General features: G+C 51.2%; 1 protein-coding gene across 5 annotated transcripts in view; it reads right to left on the bottom strand.

Moving 5' to 3' along the window:
* PCSK6 (proprotein convertase subtilisin/kexin type 6) overlaps positions 1-15263 on the bottom strand; it is a gene marked incomplete at its 5' end in the record, with an annotated part of 190494 nt that overhangs the window by 125724 nt on the left and 49507 nt on the right. For all 5 annotated transcript variants that reach the window (XM_082649011.1, XM_082649010.1, XM_082649012.1 and 2 more), the window contains 3 exons: positions 861-937; positions 2386-2529; positions 3048-3158. In XM_082649011.1, coding sequence (XP_082505137.1) covers positions 861-937; positions 2386-2529; positions 3048-3158 — 332 coding nt within the window. The remainder of the gene's footprint in view (positions 1-860; positions 938-2385; positions 2530-3047; positions 3159-15263) is intronic.

The following is a 15263-nucleotide window of genomic DNA, read 5'->3' as shown; positions in this document are numbered from 1 at the left end:
GCACAACTAAAACAAATAAAATACAATTAAAAACAAAACAAAACCAAACCAAAAAAACAGTGGAGAAGAAAGAAACAGCTTCTGTTCTTCTCTAAATATTTTTGGAAGAATGAGAAGAGCTTGGGGCATGGGGCATGCTGACTGAGAAACGACAGGCAGGACACAGCAAACAAGCTCTAGGGCTGGGCTGGGGAAAGTGGACATCACCCCCAGGGCTGCCACCCACGGAGCCGAGTCACCTGATCTCTCCAGACCTCCCGCCTTCATTTGCAAAGTGACGATCACAAGCGTCACTGACTGAACACCCTCCGTGTGTGTCCCTCACCCATCACCCGACTCCCACCCACAGCCCTGGGGCATGGGGAGCCTCAGGCCACGAGACATCACCCAGCCTGCACAGAGGCACACAGCCAGGCCCAGGATCTGGGCCCCGATTTACCCAGCATCATTCACTCTTCTGCCACCTCCCTCGTGAGGTCACAGACTCAGAAAGGCTCGGATATTGACCCATGCACTGTGGTCTGAACACAGCCGGCTGTGGAGACCACGAGATTTAAGGGTTACTCTTTTCAAATCCAACAGTGTTTTGAACAGGAACAATGCTGGTCCAACATCCATTGCTAGCTGACCATCAGGGGTGACGCCCTTTAGGAAGGGGCCGGATCCACTGAGGCTGCCTTGTGCCTGAAGGGCTGTGCGGGGCTGGCTCCTGGCTCAGCCCCAGACCCAGCCAGGCAGCCGGAGAGGTGCCTCTGACCCGTCACGGTTCCAGGATCCCGACTGTGGGCCAGCTCAACAGTGACTGCAGGGAGACGGAAAGGGAAGCAAGGAGGGGCCGGCCAAGTGACCAAGTGACATACTTGTTCTCATTGCTGGCATCATATCGCGGAGACGGGTCGTAATCGTTTCCGTTGACGTCATAGCTCGCATAGGAATCCTAAGAAATGAAACCCTCGTGACCGAAGAGAAATGGCCTGGCATATCACAGCCCTGCTTTAAATTGTTTTTATGCCTCAATTGGAAACAGAGAAAAATGCACGCTTGGTACTCCCTTACTATAACTTTATATATATATATATATATATATATATATATATATATATATATATATATATATATATATATAAAATTTTGTATACATATATATATATGTTTGTATATATATTATGGTGGGAAATACACATAACAAAATTTACCACCCTAACCATTTTTAAGTGCACAGTTCAATGGCTTTAAGTACATTCACACTGCTGGGCAGCCGTCACCACCATCCATCCACAGAACGCTTCTCATCTTGCAAAACTTACAACTCTGTCCCCATGAAACACGAACTCCCCATCCCCCTCCCCAGCCCCTGGCACCCAGCATCTACTTTCTGTCTCTATGAATTCGACTCCTCTAGGGACCTCATGTAAGTGAAAGCGTACAGTGCTTGTCCTTTTGTGACCTAGATAATGTCTTCATCGATGTGGCTGATCCATGTGGTCACGTGCATCAGATAAAGGTTCATCCACGTGGTAGCAAGTGTCAGAATGTCCTTCATCTTATATTTTTAATATGCATGTTTTTGCGTATATACTTATAATCATAGTATTCGTGTAATATCCTAACATCCTTTTAAAACACATTATAAAAGCTCTCCAGATGGTTGACTTCAAAACTGTCATCTTTTGAAAACTAGTATATATAGGATGGATAAGCAACAAGGTCCTACTGTATAGCACAGGGAACTATATTCAATATCCTGTGATAAACCATAATGGAAAAGAACATGAAAAAAATATATATATATGCATATTTGCTGTACAGCAGAAATTAAGACAAGACTGTACCCCAGGGGCCTCAGAATACTAAATACCTTTCTCACATTTACTATGTGCTGGGCTCTCTCCTTTACATTTATGAAGCCATTTAATCCTCACAATTACCCGAGGAGGTAGTAGTCCTGTTACTAACCCCATTTTACAGAATGTGACACCGAGGCACAGAGAAGTCAAGTAAATTGCCCGGGGTCTCAGAATTAATAAGCCGCAGAGCCAGGACAGGAGCCCCAGCAGTTTGGGTCCTAAGCCCACGTCTTAACCCTGCCATTTCTCACGTCGCTGATGTTGATCTGATGGCGACCTCCATGCACACGTCTCTGAGTTTCTTAGGACCCGCTCCCAGAAGTACATGTGAATCCTCTAACATGTGAACGAATCCCTCTGCGAACCCCTGGCTCCGGGTAGCAGGGGAGCTGGGTTCACCAGCCCACCCTGTCAGTTTTCTGTACTGTCTGATATAGGGAGGGGTAGGCACCTTATCGTTTTATAAATGTGTCCTTGTTTAATGACCCACGCAGTTGAATCTCTGCATGCCAGTTGCCAGTTTTAAGGCTTGACTTACATAGTTTGGGGCCAGGTCGGGGTGATTCCGCTCTATGCCATCATCCAGGATGGTGACCACCACGTTTTTTCCCGTGTAGCCCCGCTTCCACGCCGCCTGGACATTCATTTCTGATCGGCAGCGACTGTTCTTGTCGCCACAATGCTGCAGGCAAAGAAGACACAAAGCCCCCCCCCACCACAGACACACCTGACACAGACCTGCAAACCCAGCAGAGGTGCTCCTATGCTCATAAGGGAATACGGAGAAAATGCTTTCCCGTGCCTGATAGAGCAGAACCCTCTTTCTACCACCCATTTCTGGGAACGGTCCATGTGCAGGGTCTACTGCTTTTTCTGCCCCGGCAATCTGTCCATCACTTTCCCAGGACACCCACCGCCCTTCAGGGGCTCTGTTCACTACTCACCATGTAGTGACTCATACACCGTGCAGCCAATCGCTCCCCTGCTCAAAGAGCCCCTCCCCTTGGACTTTCACATAATTAAAAAAACTTCACAAGAAAGCTTGCACCTCACAGCATTAAAACAGGAGTTTTACACTCAGATGAAGTGTGTCTGTTTGGAGCTGTCATGAGAATTTAGCTTTGTTGGGGGAAATTGACCCATCTCAGAAACACAGCACTGCAAACGCTCCAGGGACAGAGAGGCCCACGCCCTACTCACCATGTACCACATGTTGGACCAAATGGGGTCGTTGAAATAAAGGGCCTGAGGGTCACTTCGCACCTGTCTCTTCACCCTGCGTTTAACTTCTTGTTGTTGGAGCCATTTCACCTACCAGGGGAGAAACGCAGTTATTTTTGTTTTAAAAACGATCTCCTGGTTTCATGTGGCCTCCTCGTAGGTGCTCCAGCTGTCCTTTTCCATGAACATCTGTGTCTATTAGATGTCTTGGATGGTAAATTCCAAGGAGATGTTTTCACTTCAAGTGATCATATTTGAAAGACAAGAACTAGTCTGGGTCTGTAGGGGAGGGAATAGGACCACTCTCATAGAGTTTGAAATGATTCTACTAAAAAAAAAAAAAAAGACCTTATGAAGTTGCCAACAGATTCTCTGGTGACCCTTGTCCCTAATTAAAAGGAAATACGTGCAAGGGTATGAAAAGAGTGAAGAGAGGGGAGAAACCGGTCAAATGGTGATCAGGAGTTGGAAGTAAAATGTTTTACAGGGAGGATACGGTTAATTGTGATAATCCATATATTGGCATTTTTAGCAGCTTCTGCAAACATGGTACCAGAGCATGTACAGAAAACCTAAAAAGGGATACAGCGAACTATTAATAGCGGCAATTCCTTGATGGTGACACTATTATTCATTTAAAATTTTAAAATTATTTTAAGGGTTTTATAAACTTCTTTCAATCGGCATGATCTGCCTTCACAACCAAGGAAAAAAGCTTGAGAGGCAGGATAAATATTATTTAAGAGCAGGAATCCAGGAGGCTGCCTGGATTCAAAAGCCAGCCCCACACTCACCACCTGTGTGACCCAGTCGTTTAGCCTCCCTGGCCTCACCTGTATGACGGGCATCATTGTGGCTTGTCATGAGGGAGCACTGGCATATAAACTGGCATATAAAGCATGCACATCACAGCTTCGCACATGGCTGTGTTATCCTCACGTGTGTGTGTGTGTGTGTAAGAGTTTTTCAAGGTGGAAGAGTTTTTTCACTTTTGTTTATTTACCTATTTATTTTAAAATTTATTTTTTTATTTATTGGCTGTGTTGGGTCTTCGTTGCTGCGCTCGGGCTTTCTCTAGTTGCGGCGAGCGGGGGCTACTCTTCGTTGTGGTGCATGGGCTTCTCATTGCGGTGGTTTCTCTTGTTGCGGAGCACGGGCTCTAGGCGTGCGGGCTTCAGTAGTTGTGGCACGTGGGCTCAGTAGTTGTGGCTCACGGGCTCTAGAGCGCAGGCTCAGTAGCTGTGGTGCACGGGCTTAGTTGCTCCACGGCATGTGGGGTCTTCCCAGACCAGGGCTCGAACCTGTGTCCCCTGCGTTGGCAGGCAGATTCTTAACCACTGCGCCACCAGGGAAGTCTGAGTTTTTTCACTTTTAAAAGATGTGGGACCTGAATCCCTGTGCCCTGAACCGAAACATTTTCTTGGTCCTGCTGCTATGGGCCCCCGATTCAGTACACCTCCCGCTGGGGCTCAGCTCTGCACAGGGGGCTGAGATGGGCAGGATGGGGGCAGCAGGCCCTGCTCTCAGAAGTTTGTGCTCCAGTCAGGGGCTCCCACCACACAGCACAGGGTGTGATGCAGGCTCCAAGAAGGCAACAGGTGGCCCAGGGCAGAGAAGGTGAAGGGGAGAAGGAGGATGGAGCCTCCGGGAGGGTGATGATGGGGGACCCTGGCTGACCTGGAGGCCAGGCAAAGGCCGGTGACCCCAGGGGAATGAAAGCACAAAGTCCGAGGGTCAAGCTGCTCCCCTCAGACCGCTCAGCCTCGACCTCCCCACATGGTCCTGAGGGAGGAGAGGACAGCCTCATTCACATCTAAGAGTGACGACTGATCTCAAGGCATTGTTGGTCACCAGGACAAAATGATTAGAAAGAAATATCACAGCCTGTCCCCCCACCAATGTGACTTGTCTGCAAAACACCAGTAGATCAGCTTCCTGGGAAATGCCACAAAGAGCTCAAAAACAATTTGGATTAGGCACTAGAACAAGCCCAGGCCCAAGTCCTGGATCATTTATAGTTGCCACTGATAGATACTTCCATGGAAAATAAAACTGTACAGTGAGATACTTTGCTCATAACACCCTCTGATGGCATTTTGCAACTTCCTCATATATTACTGCCTGAATCAGAAAGCTTTTACTCAGTATCAAAAACCTAAGACTGTATTTCCTAACCTGCTAGGCAACCTGTTGCAAAGTACAGTGGTACTTTGCAAGTGTCAGTGGCAAGCCACTGACAGCTCCTAGCTCCCGGGATGCTCCCGTCCACCTTGCCTGGCTGACTCACTACCCATTTTACTGGCACCAGTGCCTTCCAACTGTGGTGCCCACCAGGCTTTACTTCCTGTCCCAGAGGAGGTGAACCCTCCTCTTCCAAGCCTGAGTAGGTGACTCCCCCGAATCAGGCAGGTGACATGGGGAAGCATGTTGCCAGAAGTCACAAAACAATCCCCTAGTGGGATAAAAGAGTGAGGGCACCTGGCCTCCAGTCGTTCCTGGGCTCTGGGTAAGAACCCAACTTAACACACAGTTCTGAGGGTCGGCTGTGATGGCCCAGGGCCCACGGCAGAGCTGGAGGCTCTCCTTGTGGCGTGGTCCCGGGGCAGCCCTCTCCCGAGACAGGTCATTGTAAGACTCTGAGAGACAGCCAGGCACTGTAGGCCAATGGAACTGGATATAACAAATTACTTGCCAGGTCTGTGGAGGTGGATTCACAGGTGACCTCCCAGTCACAGAGGCTGACTCAGCCAGCGGTCACTTGGTCAGAGCCTGCTCCCCGTCTCCTCTCTCCAGGCTCCAGCCACTGCCTTGCTTCTCACCCAACTCCAGGAAAGGGCGGGGGCTCCTGGATCCCATCATCCTGGCCTTTCCCAGATTTGCCCTGATTTCTCTGGAGAGCACGACCCCCGTGGTCCCTTATTCGCTCACCAAAGCTGCACTGAGTCTCACTGTGTGTCCGGCGCTAGGTTCTAGGAACATGAGTATGAGTGTAAATACCACTGGTTCCCATCCAGGACCAAGGTCCCTGTCCCACCCTCCAGCTCAGACCCAGAGCTCTGCTTCAGGGGCCCCTCAGGTTGGAACCCAGAGCCAGCTGGCCTCTCCGGGAAGGTCAGGGGTGCCAATGACCCAAATCCAAGTGCCTGAAACTTTCGCTTTCCCAAAGGGTACCCTCATCACGAACAGTGATGCTCTTTATGACAAAGGAACACACAGTTCAGGATCCCTAAGGACGTGTGTCACTCGTGGAATTCATTCTTCTGCAGAGCTCGCAAACAGACGGTGAGCTGGAACTGACCAATCACAAGTACTGAAATTGAAACTGTGATTAAAAAACTTCCAACTAACAAAAGCCCAGGACCAGATGGCTTCACAGGCGAATTCTATCATTTAGAGAAGAGTTAACACCTATCCTTCTGAAGCTATTCCAAAAAACTGCAGAGGAAGGAATACAAGCGGTGAGCTGGTGGTGATGGGGAGAGTCAGGCTGGGAGGGGGCCAGACTGTGATGTTCTTCCTGTGATGATCTCTACGAGGAAAAGCAACCTGAGATGCTCAGGAGAACTGGCAGTACGCTTCCTCCCCGGAGAGGGCTCGTGCAAGAGGAAAGTCGTCATAGTTTGCTGGCAGTCTGACCGGCTGTCACTTCACACTGTAGCTTCGTTCGTGCTCTGCTCATCAGATCCCTCAGAACTCCTTGAGGAGGTGTTCAGACCTTCTCTTGGTGAAAAAGGCAGGGGGCAGACAGCGGTACACACTGTCTGCCTTTCAAGGCCATAGGAATATACTTGGAAGGTAAGTCCTAAACCTGGGTAAGCCTGCAAATGAGTGGGCCTGGGGCACGTTAAAATACACATTGCGACTAAGCGTGCGTGGTAAGAGCTGAGCTTCTTAGGAAGAGAACCAATCACTCTGCAAAGCCTTCAGATCACTGGAGTGAAGGAAGGGGAAATATCGCTGAGAAGAAAGGCCCTGCTCATTCCACATCACTCTCTTTAGGTTTTGTAGAGAGTTGACTGGTGGCCTCCCAAAAGGTACATTCACCCAGAACCAGTGAATGTGGCCTCCCTTGGGAAAAGGGTCTTTGAACATGTAATTAAGTTAAAGCTCTGGCGATGTGGTCATGCTGTGCCCTAAATCCAATGACAAGTGTCCTTACAAAGGACAGGCAAAGGGAGGTTGAGACACAGGAGGAGGGGGCCTTGTGAAGACAGATTCCACAAGCTGAGGAGCATCTGGAACCAGGAGCTGGAAGAGGCAAGGAAGGACGCTCCCTGAGAGCCCTCAGAGGGACCACTGCCCTGCCGACACCTTAGCTTCAGACTTGTGGACTCCAGACTGTGAGATAACGCATCTCTGTTGTTTTAAGCCACCCAGTTGTTGGTCATTTGTTACAGCCACCCTGGGAGACTGATACAGGTTTAAATCACAGCCTTGATCAGGGTTGAGATTTTAAATGTTTGAGAATCCATGAGGCTGTCCTGCTAAACGGAGGATCCAGAGGCCCCCAGAGGATGGGCTGAGGCTGCAGGAAAAGCACTGGAGCGGGGGTGGGACTCAAGGCAGCAGCTCTTACCCAAAATTTTACTTCTTTTAATTTCGTGCAGGATCTTTGCCGTGACATGTGGGATCTTTTTAGTTGCGGCATGCGAACTCTTAGTTGCGGCATGTGGGATCTAGTTCCCTGGCCAGGGATCGAACCTGGGCCCCCTGCATTGGAACGTGTAGTCTTAGCCACTGGACCACCAGGGAAGTCCCCCAGTATCTGAAAAACCAGAACAGAATGGCCATCCCAGTGTACCCAGCTCTGGCTGGCAGCCTCACCCACACAAGCCTGCAGCCCCCACCCTAACGGCTCTCCCCTGCACATCTCAGGGCCCTGGACACCTCTCCCCGCCGTTCTCTGAAACTAAAGCTGCCCCAAAGTGGGTCCTGCCCCCTATACCCAGGTCCCTCTCACCCTCCTGATTCTCGTAACTCATCAGCACTAAAGCCCACCTGTCCCCCAAGTCAGAACAAAGCTGGGATCCTCTCCAACACGAGTGTCACACATTCCATCTCCTCAAGGGGTCAGGATCCCATCCCCAAGATTCACCATGGCAACGATCCCCTGGCATCTGGATGGTCACGTGACTCTTGGGGTGTCCCTGCCCCATGACCAATGCATGATGCGGTCTGACCCCCAACCAGGGCCTCCTCCAGCCCCGCCTCTCGTCCCCCCGGCTACCCCCCACCCGCAGGCCTGACTCTCACGGTGCCCCTTCACTGGGCCAACTTACTTGTGTTCCACTTTAACCCTCCCCACTCTGGCATCTTTCCCTGACACTCAGGGAGGCCAGGGTGGCCCCCCGGGCTCCTGTGCCCCCACAGGTGTGTGCGTGGTGACGCTGCCTCCACCCCAGGACATGGACATCATCTGTTCAGAAGCCCATTTTCCCCCAGAGGGAGGGATGCGTCTCCGTCACGCTTGTTTCTCCAGCTCTCAGCCAACACCTGCCTGTAACAGGGACCTGCTCGGCAAAGATCTGCTGGCAAAGATCTCCTGTCCTCCTTCTTCCTGAAAAGGCAAATTGAAAGCTGACGCTGCAAAGTTAGGTGTGTCTCTGCCAGGGACGAGGGGCTTCCCTGACCTGACTTGTCCGGCACGGACCGCAGCTGTGGTCGGATGTGTCCAGGGTCGGTGTGACTACCCTCTGCTCCCCACTGGCCCGTGCGGATAACGTGGGCTGTGTTTCACTCACCGCTATACTTCTGTGTGCCGGGTGATGCACAGTATACAGAGGAGTTCACTAAATGCTCCCTGAACGAAGGAATGAAGTTAAATGAATACGCTTCAGATATAAAATATGTTGTAACCACAGTCAGACTTTCAGAAACACTTTGGAGTAGACAGTGCGACTGGGTCTTCATGACCCTCAGGTGACCTCCGTGGAGTTTTTGTGGAAGATCAGTGATTTTGGACAAGAGCAAGGTTTGTCACCTGCAACCCCAGCTCAACACAGAGTATCTCTCCTGGGCAAACCTCTATAAACCTGTATAAAGTGTCTTGACCTCTTCAAAGTCATATTTTGAAGGTGGGACTTCACTCTGACCCTCTTCCTTTTATCCATTTTCTGTATGTTTCCTGTTAAACATTCTTGTCACGAAGACTTTATCATCTTCTCATGATGAGATGAAGAGCAACGCTTTCTTTTGGAGGCAACGCTTCCTCCAGCTTTCTTCTTGAGAAGTCAAATTAAAATTCGGTATCTGTTGAAAGTCGCTCTGTAGATAAGAGGAGGTAAACTTAAAAGATGCTAGAGGGACTTCCCTGGTGGTGCAGTGGATAAGACTCTGCGCTCCCAATGCAGGGGGCCCAGGTTCAATCCCTGACCAGGGAACTGGATCCCATTTGCATGCCACAACTAAGGAGCCCAGGAGCCTCAACTAAGGAGCCCACTTGCCGCAACTAAGACCTGGTGCAACCAAATAAATAAATAAATATTTTTTAAAAAAAAGAATGTTAATAAACTATTCCCTTAAAAAACTTTATGTTTTAAAAAAAATAAAAAGATGCTTAGAAAGAAGCCATGTAAACGAGCAGGATCCCAATCTGCACTGCCGGTCGTACAGCTGTCCGAGCGTCGTCTAGGCAGGCGCGCCTTGGGCAGCCCCAGCGCATCCTCCTCCCGGGGCCACGGGCACACTGCCAGAACAGAAGGCAGCCTGGCACATCAGTCCTGGGTTCAACAAGCGCAAAAGGGGGTTGCTGTCACGTTGTTTTCAAGTTTCCTCCTAGGAGCCAAGGCCACCAGAGAGAGCATGAATGACCCCTGCATTCCACCCAAAGCCACCACACGCCTACGCTCTGCCCTAAAGCCGTCGACCTCTAACGGGCTCCACCAGGCTCGGGAAGCCCCAGGGCATCTTTAGGAGCTGGTAGGTCCTAGAAGGGGCTCCAGGGCTTTACTCTAAGAGGGAGCTAAGGCAACAAAGGCTGTTCTCCGAGATCCTCGTCCCCATACCCTCCAGATCTCCACCGGTGCGAGGGGAAGAGCAGTGCGTTCTATTTAGGGTTCGTGTTCATGCACAGATGTGTCCAGGGCAAGGGAGACAGCTCTGGCCAGCTTTCCCTTTTCTTTTCCCCTTATCTTCATCAAGGGACATTTCATTCTGTCACTGTGTAAGGACAGGGATTCCCTCCACCGTTTGCTGTGACAGAGGCAGCCCTGCCTGCAGATCAAGGCAAATCCTTGGAAGATGTCAGAGGCCAGACCCCCAAGTGTCCAGGGGCCCCCAGATCCTCAGGCCTCTTCCAGGAGAGAACAGTGCAGCGGGAGCATGGGGGAAGGTCAACCTTTGACCCCGTCCTCTGTGCCTCAGCCTCCAGCTGAGGGAGGGGCCGAACCAGCCCATTTCTGTGACCCCTGCACTCAGCAGCCTGGACCCTTACATCTCAAGTCCCGTCAACACCGACTGCTCTCAACAACTGTCCCAACACGTGTTGGGTCAACTTCCCACCAGCTGAAGAGCACTGAGAAGTTAACTCGCCAAGTGAGGATTCAAAGAAAGGAAAATAATCCTCCCTGACAAGTGCGCGTCACCTTACAGTTTGCAAGGCGGTCCTTCTCTCAGGACAGGCAATGGTTCAGGAACGTAGGAGCTGAGTGGTAGTCAAGCTGGGGACTTCCCGCCTGGGGCCCAGAGATCCTAGAGGACGGAAGGGCAGGCTTACGTCCCAGGAACCCCCAAAAGCTGTATGCAGAGCAGCGTGGACATGAGCACATGACTTCTTTTCTCCTCTGGAGAGAGAGAATGTCCACAACTTCCATCAGCTTTGCAGAGGGGCCTGTGATTCCGACATGGGTAAGAAGCATGGGACTCAGCTGGGCTCGTGGAGGTGGCAAGTGGATTGGGGTCGGACTGCATACGAGGATTGATACTCCCACGCTTATCTTCCTGGGGCAGAGGGCACCAGCCCCACAAGCGAGTGATGGTTAAACAGCCTTGTTAGATCATGTCTCAGGGAAACGCTCAAGCCCTCCTGAGGGTACCACCTGGGGTGGGGAGGAGATGCCGGGTTGCTATGGAAATCCATGAGTCAGGGCAGTAGAAGAGGCAGAGAAGAAGGAAGACGAACCAAAAATCTGATCTAACTCAGCCTAGGAGACCTCCCCCTCCTCCTCCCACATCACAGAGGCAAGCGGGGACCCAGGCCTGTCCCCCCTTCCTCCACAGGCCACTTCTCGAATTCGTTCCACCCAAGCTGAACTACACGGGCCAAAAGGTGACCACTTACAGCTGGTGAGAGCCGGCACCACTCCTCCTGCTAATACTGGGAAACATGAATGGACTTCGGGAAATCAGGGCTCTGACGGGAAGCACCGCATCCCCAAGAATCACCTGCCTCCACTCACACAGGACGGACAGGCGGCCGAAGGAGCCCTGCTCTCCACGGTCACCAGCTGGACGCCGGTCAGCACACTGCCCGGCTGGCCCCATGTCTGTCGTTCTACAGCCTGGTGAATTCAAGCCCTCTTCAAGGCTTTTGTCACAATTTAACCAAGGCCACAAGATACTTCTAAAGTCCTTTAGGTAAAAAGAAGTTGATGAGCAAATGGTAACAGATACAACTTGCTACGTGAACCTACTCCCTGAAAACTGAGATCTGTTTCAATAAACACTGACTAAGGGTCCGTCTGCTATTTACTGGGTAGCCTGCCGGACCTGGAGTGAAAGCAAGTGAGGGCGGCCCTGGCCCTGGAGAACGTGACACCCCCCGGCACAAGGCGGGCTGTGTGCGTCTCACGCCGAGCTCCCCCCGCCCCCCATCGCCCTGCCTCTCACGGCTTCTGCCCGGCCTCGCGCTCCAGGCCTCCTGGAACCACCTGCAGCTCCCACCAGCCGTGTCCCTGGTCCCTGTCATTACTGGATCCCCAGCAAATGAAACCCCTCCTCGCTCCCACCTGGGCCTGCGGTCCTGGCACTGTCTCCAAGGCAGCCAGGAAACAGACGTTACAGGAACAAAGTGGGGGCCGAGAGCCGATGGATGGGCTCCTTACCACCCTCACGGCGCTGGGAACCTCAGGGAGGGGGACGCCCAAGTGACCACTAAACCCTTTAAGATGGTACGTCCCCTGCAGCAGCGGGCAGCTGCGAACACGGCCAGACGCACTCTGGCCCTGTCACTTCCGTGCTGGGACAAGATCTGAACAGCCACGACCCCTCCGCTCCTGGAGTCCCTGGGGAAGGCAGATGCTGAGGGGACCTCGCAGACCCAGAGCGCTGACACCCAACCGCTAGGAGCAGCCGCTGAGCCAGCTCCCGGTGGCGGGGATGCACAGGCCGAGACCAGAGAGAGACACAGGGGTAGCCAGTATGTGCAAAGGCTGCGCAGGGGGAAAGGGCAAATGTCATCCGATGAGGATCTTAAAGGCCAGCGTGGCGGGGGTCCAGGGGCCACAGGGAGGCCAGACCAAGGGGGACCTGGGCAGGGCATTCCCAGGGGCGGTGGCACCATGACAGGCGTGTTTCATAGGCTCCCTCGGGACAGTGGAGAGCAGACTGGTGTTGGGCAAGGATGCCCACAGCTGGCCAGTGAGAGGGGCCGTGCAGCGTCCAGGTGCCAGAGGACAGGCCTGGGGCACGGGCTGCATGGGTGGTGGACGGAGGGTGGGGAACGGGCATGGGGCAGGGGGTGGCTTCTCTGTGAGACAGAGGTGCGGTCAGGGATGGTCACTCGGCTTTGGGATGCGGTGACTTTGAGACATCTTGGAGGCATCTAAGTGGAAGCGTCAAGCCTGCCGGTGAAATCATAAAGCACCATCTTTTAAAGCCTATTTGAAAATCCTAACTGCTTACCAACTGGTAGCGTCCAGTTCACTAGACCCAGCAGGGTTGTGCTGAAACGTGAAGAGACAGCTGAAGCCCTGCTGTCCCCACGCGGGTGAACCTGTCGGGCCCCGTGTCGCAGCCCACCCTCCCCCCAGCCCATCTCGCAGTTCATCAACCCCCAGATCAATGTGGTCACTTCCTGTCTATGTGCTGGTATTTGCCAGGAACTTTTTGTTTGTTTGCACTCCAAATGGCTCTAGCACACAAGACTGTCAGATAAAATTCCCTCTGTGGTTAATGGAAAGATCTGCTTAAACGTTGCATCACTGCTGGAAAAAAAAAAAACCTGAGCTCTGATTACACTCTGGGGCAAAGTCCCATCCTACAAAACAGAATGCCCACTCCGGCCCTGGAAATCAGTTTCCAGCTCCTGAGCGTTGAAGGACTGAAACAAAGCGTCAACCCGAAGCCTCCCACCACCCCGGAAGGAGCCACCGAGGGCCCCCCAATAACATCTTTATCCTCCCATTTCCGTCATCCATCTGGCTGAGCACGCAAGGGAAGGGCTGAACCAGAGTCATCATTCTAAAATGTAAGGGTTGGAAGATGCAGCAGCAGCAGCAGTGTCGAACTATAAGCCAGCTTGGAACGTAATCAGAACAAGTAATTTTTAAAAAATTTGGGAGCCCTTACAGCTATTGGCTGGTGCTTCAGTAACATCCACCCTTCTCCCGACTTTTGGCAAAAGAACAAGTTAAAAACAAATGCCCTCAGTTGGCTTAAATGACAGCCCTGGGAAAAACCCAGTGACTGATACTGCACCCTGAGAACAGTCGGGCTGTTCTCCCAAGGAGAGGGCTGGTCCACAAACCCCTTCGAGCAAAATGGCCCTTTCCAAAGGTGGTTAAAAACATCAAGTAAAGGTGATTAAGAATGGAAGGAAAACAACCGCACGGTGCTGGTGCAAGATCGGAGCCAAGGGATGCTTAATAAACGTGCGTGCACGTGTGGCTGAAGTCTTAGATCTTCCCTCCCGCTCGTGTGTTGCTTCCATTTCGTTCACCAAATGTACACTCTATCAGCGTTCACACGAAGCAGGGGTGGATTGTAAATTCCATCACTTATCAAAGCAATTTTATACAATAGGGACTGGAGCTAATTAAAATAAAATACCATCTGCATTCGATTGAGCTTTATCCTAAACCCTATAACATTCATCTCCAGTTTGGTCATTCAAACACGATGGCAACCGCATTCCAATGACTCTGAATAATATTAAATCATCTTTTCCCTTTCTCAATAATATTAATTACACAACTCTCCAATCGAGAAGGTGACACAAAAATGCTTTGCTCATGTGGGAAAATGTCCTGGTGCTGCAGGACAAGGTAACACTAAACACTTTTGTAAAATAGCTAATTTTACCCAATATTTCACTGGAACGACTAGGTAGAGTAAATATTAGAGTGACAGCTAATTGATTCGGTTTGCATTAAAACTAGACTGATTTAAACAGAGGCATTTCAGTCACAATTCTGAATTTGTATTCGGAATTGGGTTCAGATGTCTATGTGCGTTCCCTGGGGCTAAGCATTTAATTAGAACTGTAGGAAACAATCAGCCAATCACGTGGGAGTCGCAGGCGGTGCTGGAATGTGAGGGCTGTTTACCTTTTCTCTCTTTCCTCTTTATTGGCAGGATGGTCTGATAGCGGCCCTGCCAGGAGCTTATTAAGAAGCTCTGTACAAAAGGGATTCTTATTTGAAAAACTTAACTGCCATAGCCTTTGGAAGTCTCTCCTTCCTGCTCTTTCCTTCAAGGACACAGCTGATGACCGGAATACCCTGCCCTCAGACCCAGACTGAATGCCGTACTTTGAACCCACCCACAATGCCCAAGCCCATCATCTCAGATGCCTTGGAGGAGGCTGGCTGGGGCCCGCCCGGAATTCTCCTCAGCGGGATGCTCGGGCTGCAGTATCCTGCTCCGCTGGTGCTGACAGAGCGGAGACCCGCTGGGCGGGCATCTCTGCATCCCCTGGGGCACAGGGCCTCACACCCAGCAGGTGCATAATTAATATTTTTGGAAGGAAGGATGGAGGAGTTGAGTTGAATACCTTTAAGAGTTTTAAAATTTAATCACTAAAAAAGAGTGGGGGGGGGCCTAAAACACAGATTACGTCTAACTAATAGAAATAGTTCTAACAATTGAGAAACAGCTTCATTCTCCAAAATCCCTCAGGAAATGACACAGGCTGGGACCTGGGACCTGGGACCCTTTGCCGTAGTGCTTGCACCTGGACAAACGTCTCCTCAAGCAACAAAATACAAAGAAACTACAAGGGACTAAAAAAGTAACTGCATGCGTGCACAGCTGGGGCAA

This window comes from Grampus griseus, assembly GCF_964374135.1.
Source record: "Grampus griseus genome assembly, chromosome: 2".
NCBI lineage: Eukaryota > Metazoa > Chordata > Mammalia > Artiodactyla > Delphinidae > Grampus > Grampus griseus.
This window is presented reverse-complemented; position numbering and strand designations above follow the sequence as displayed.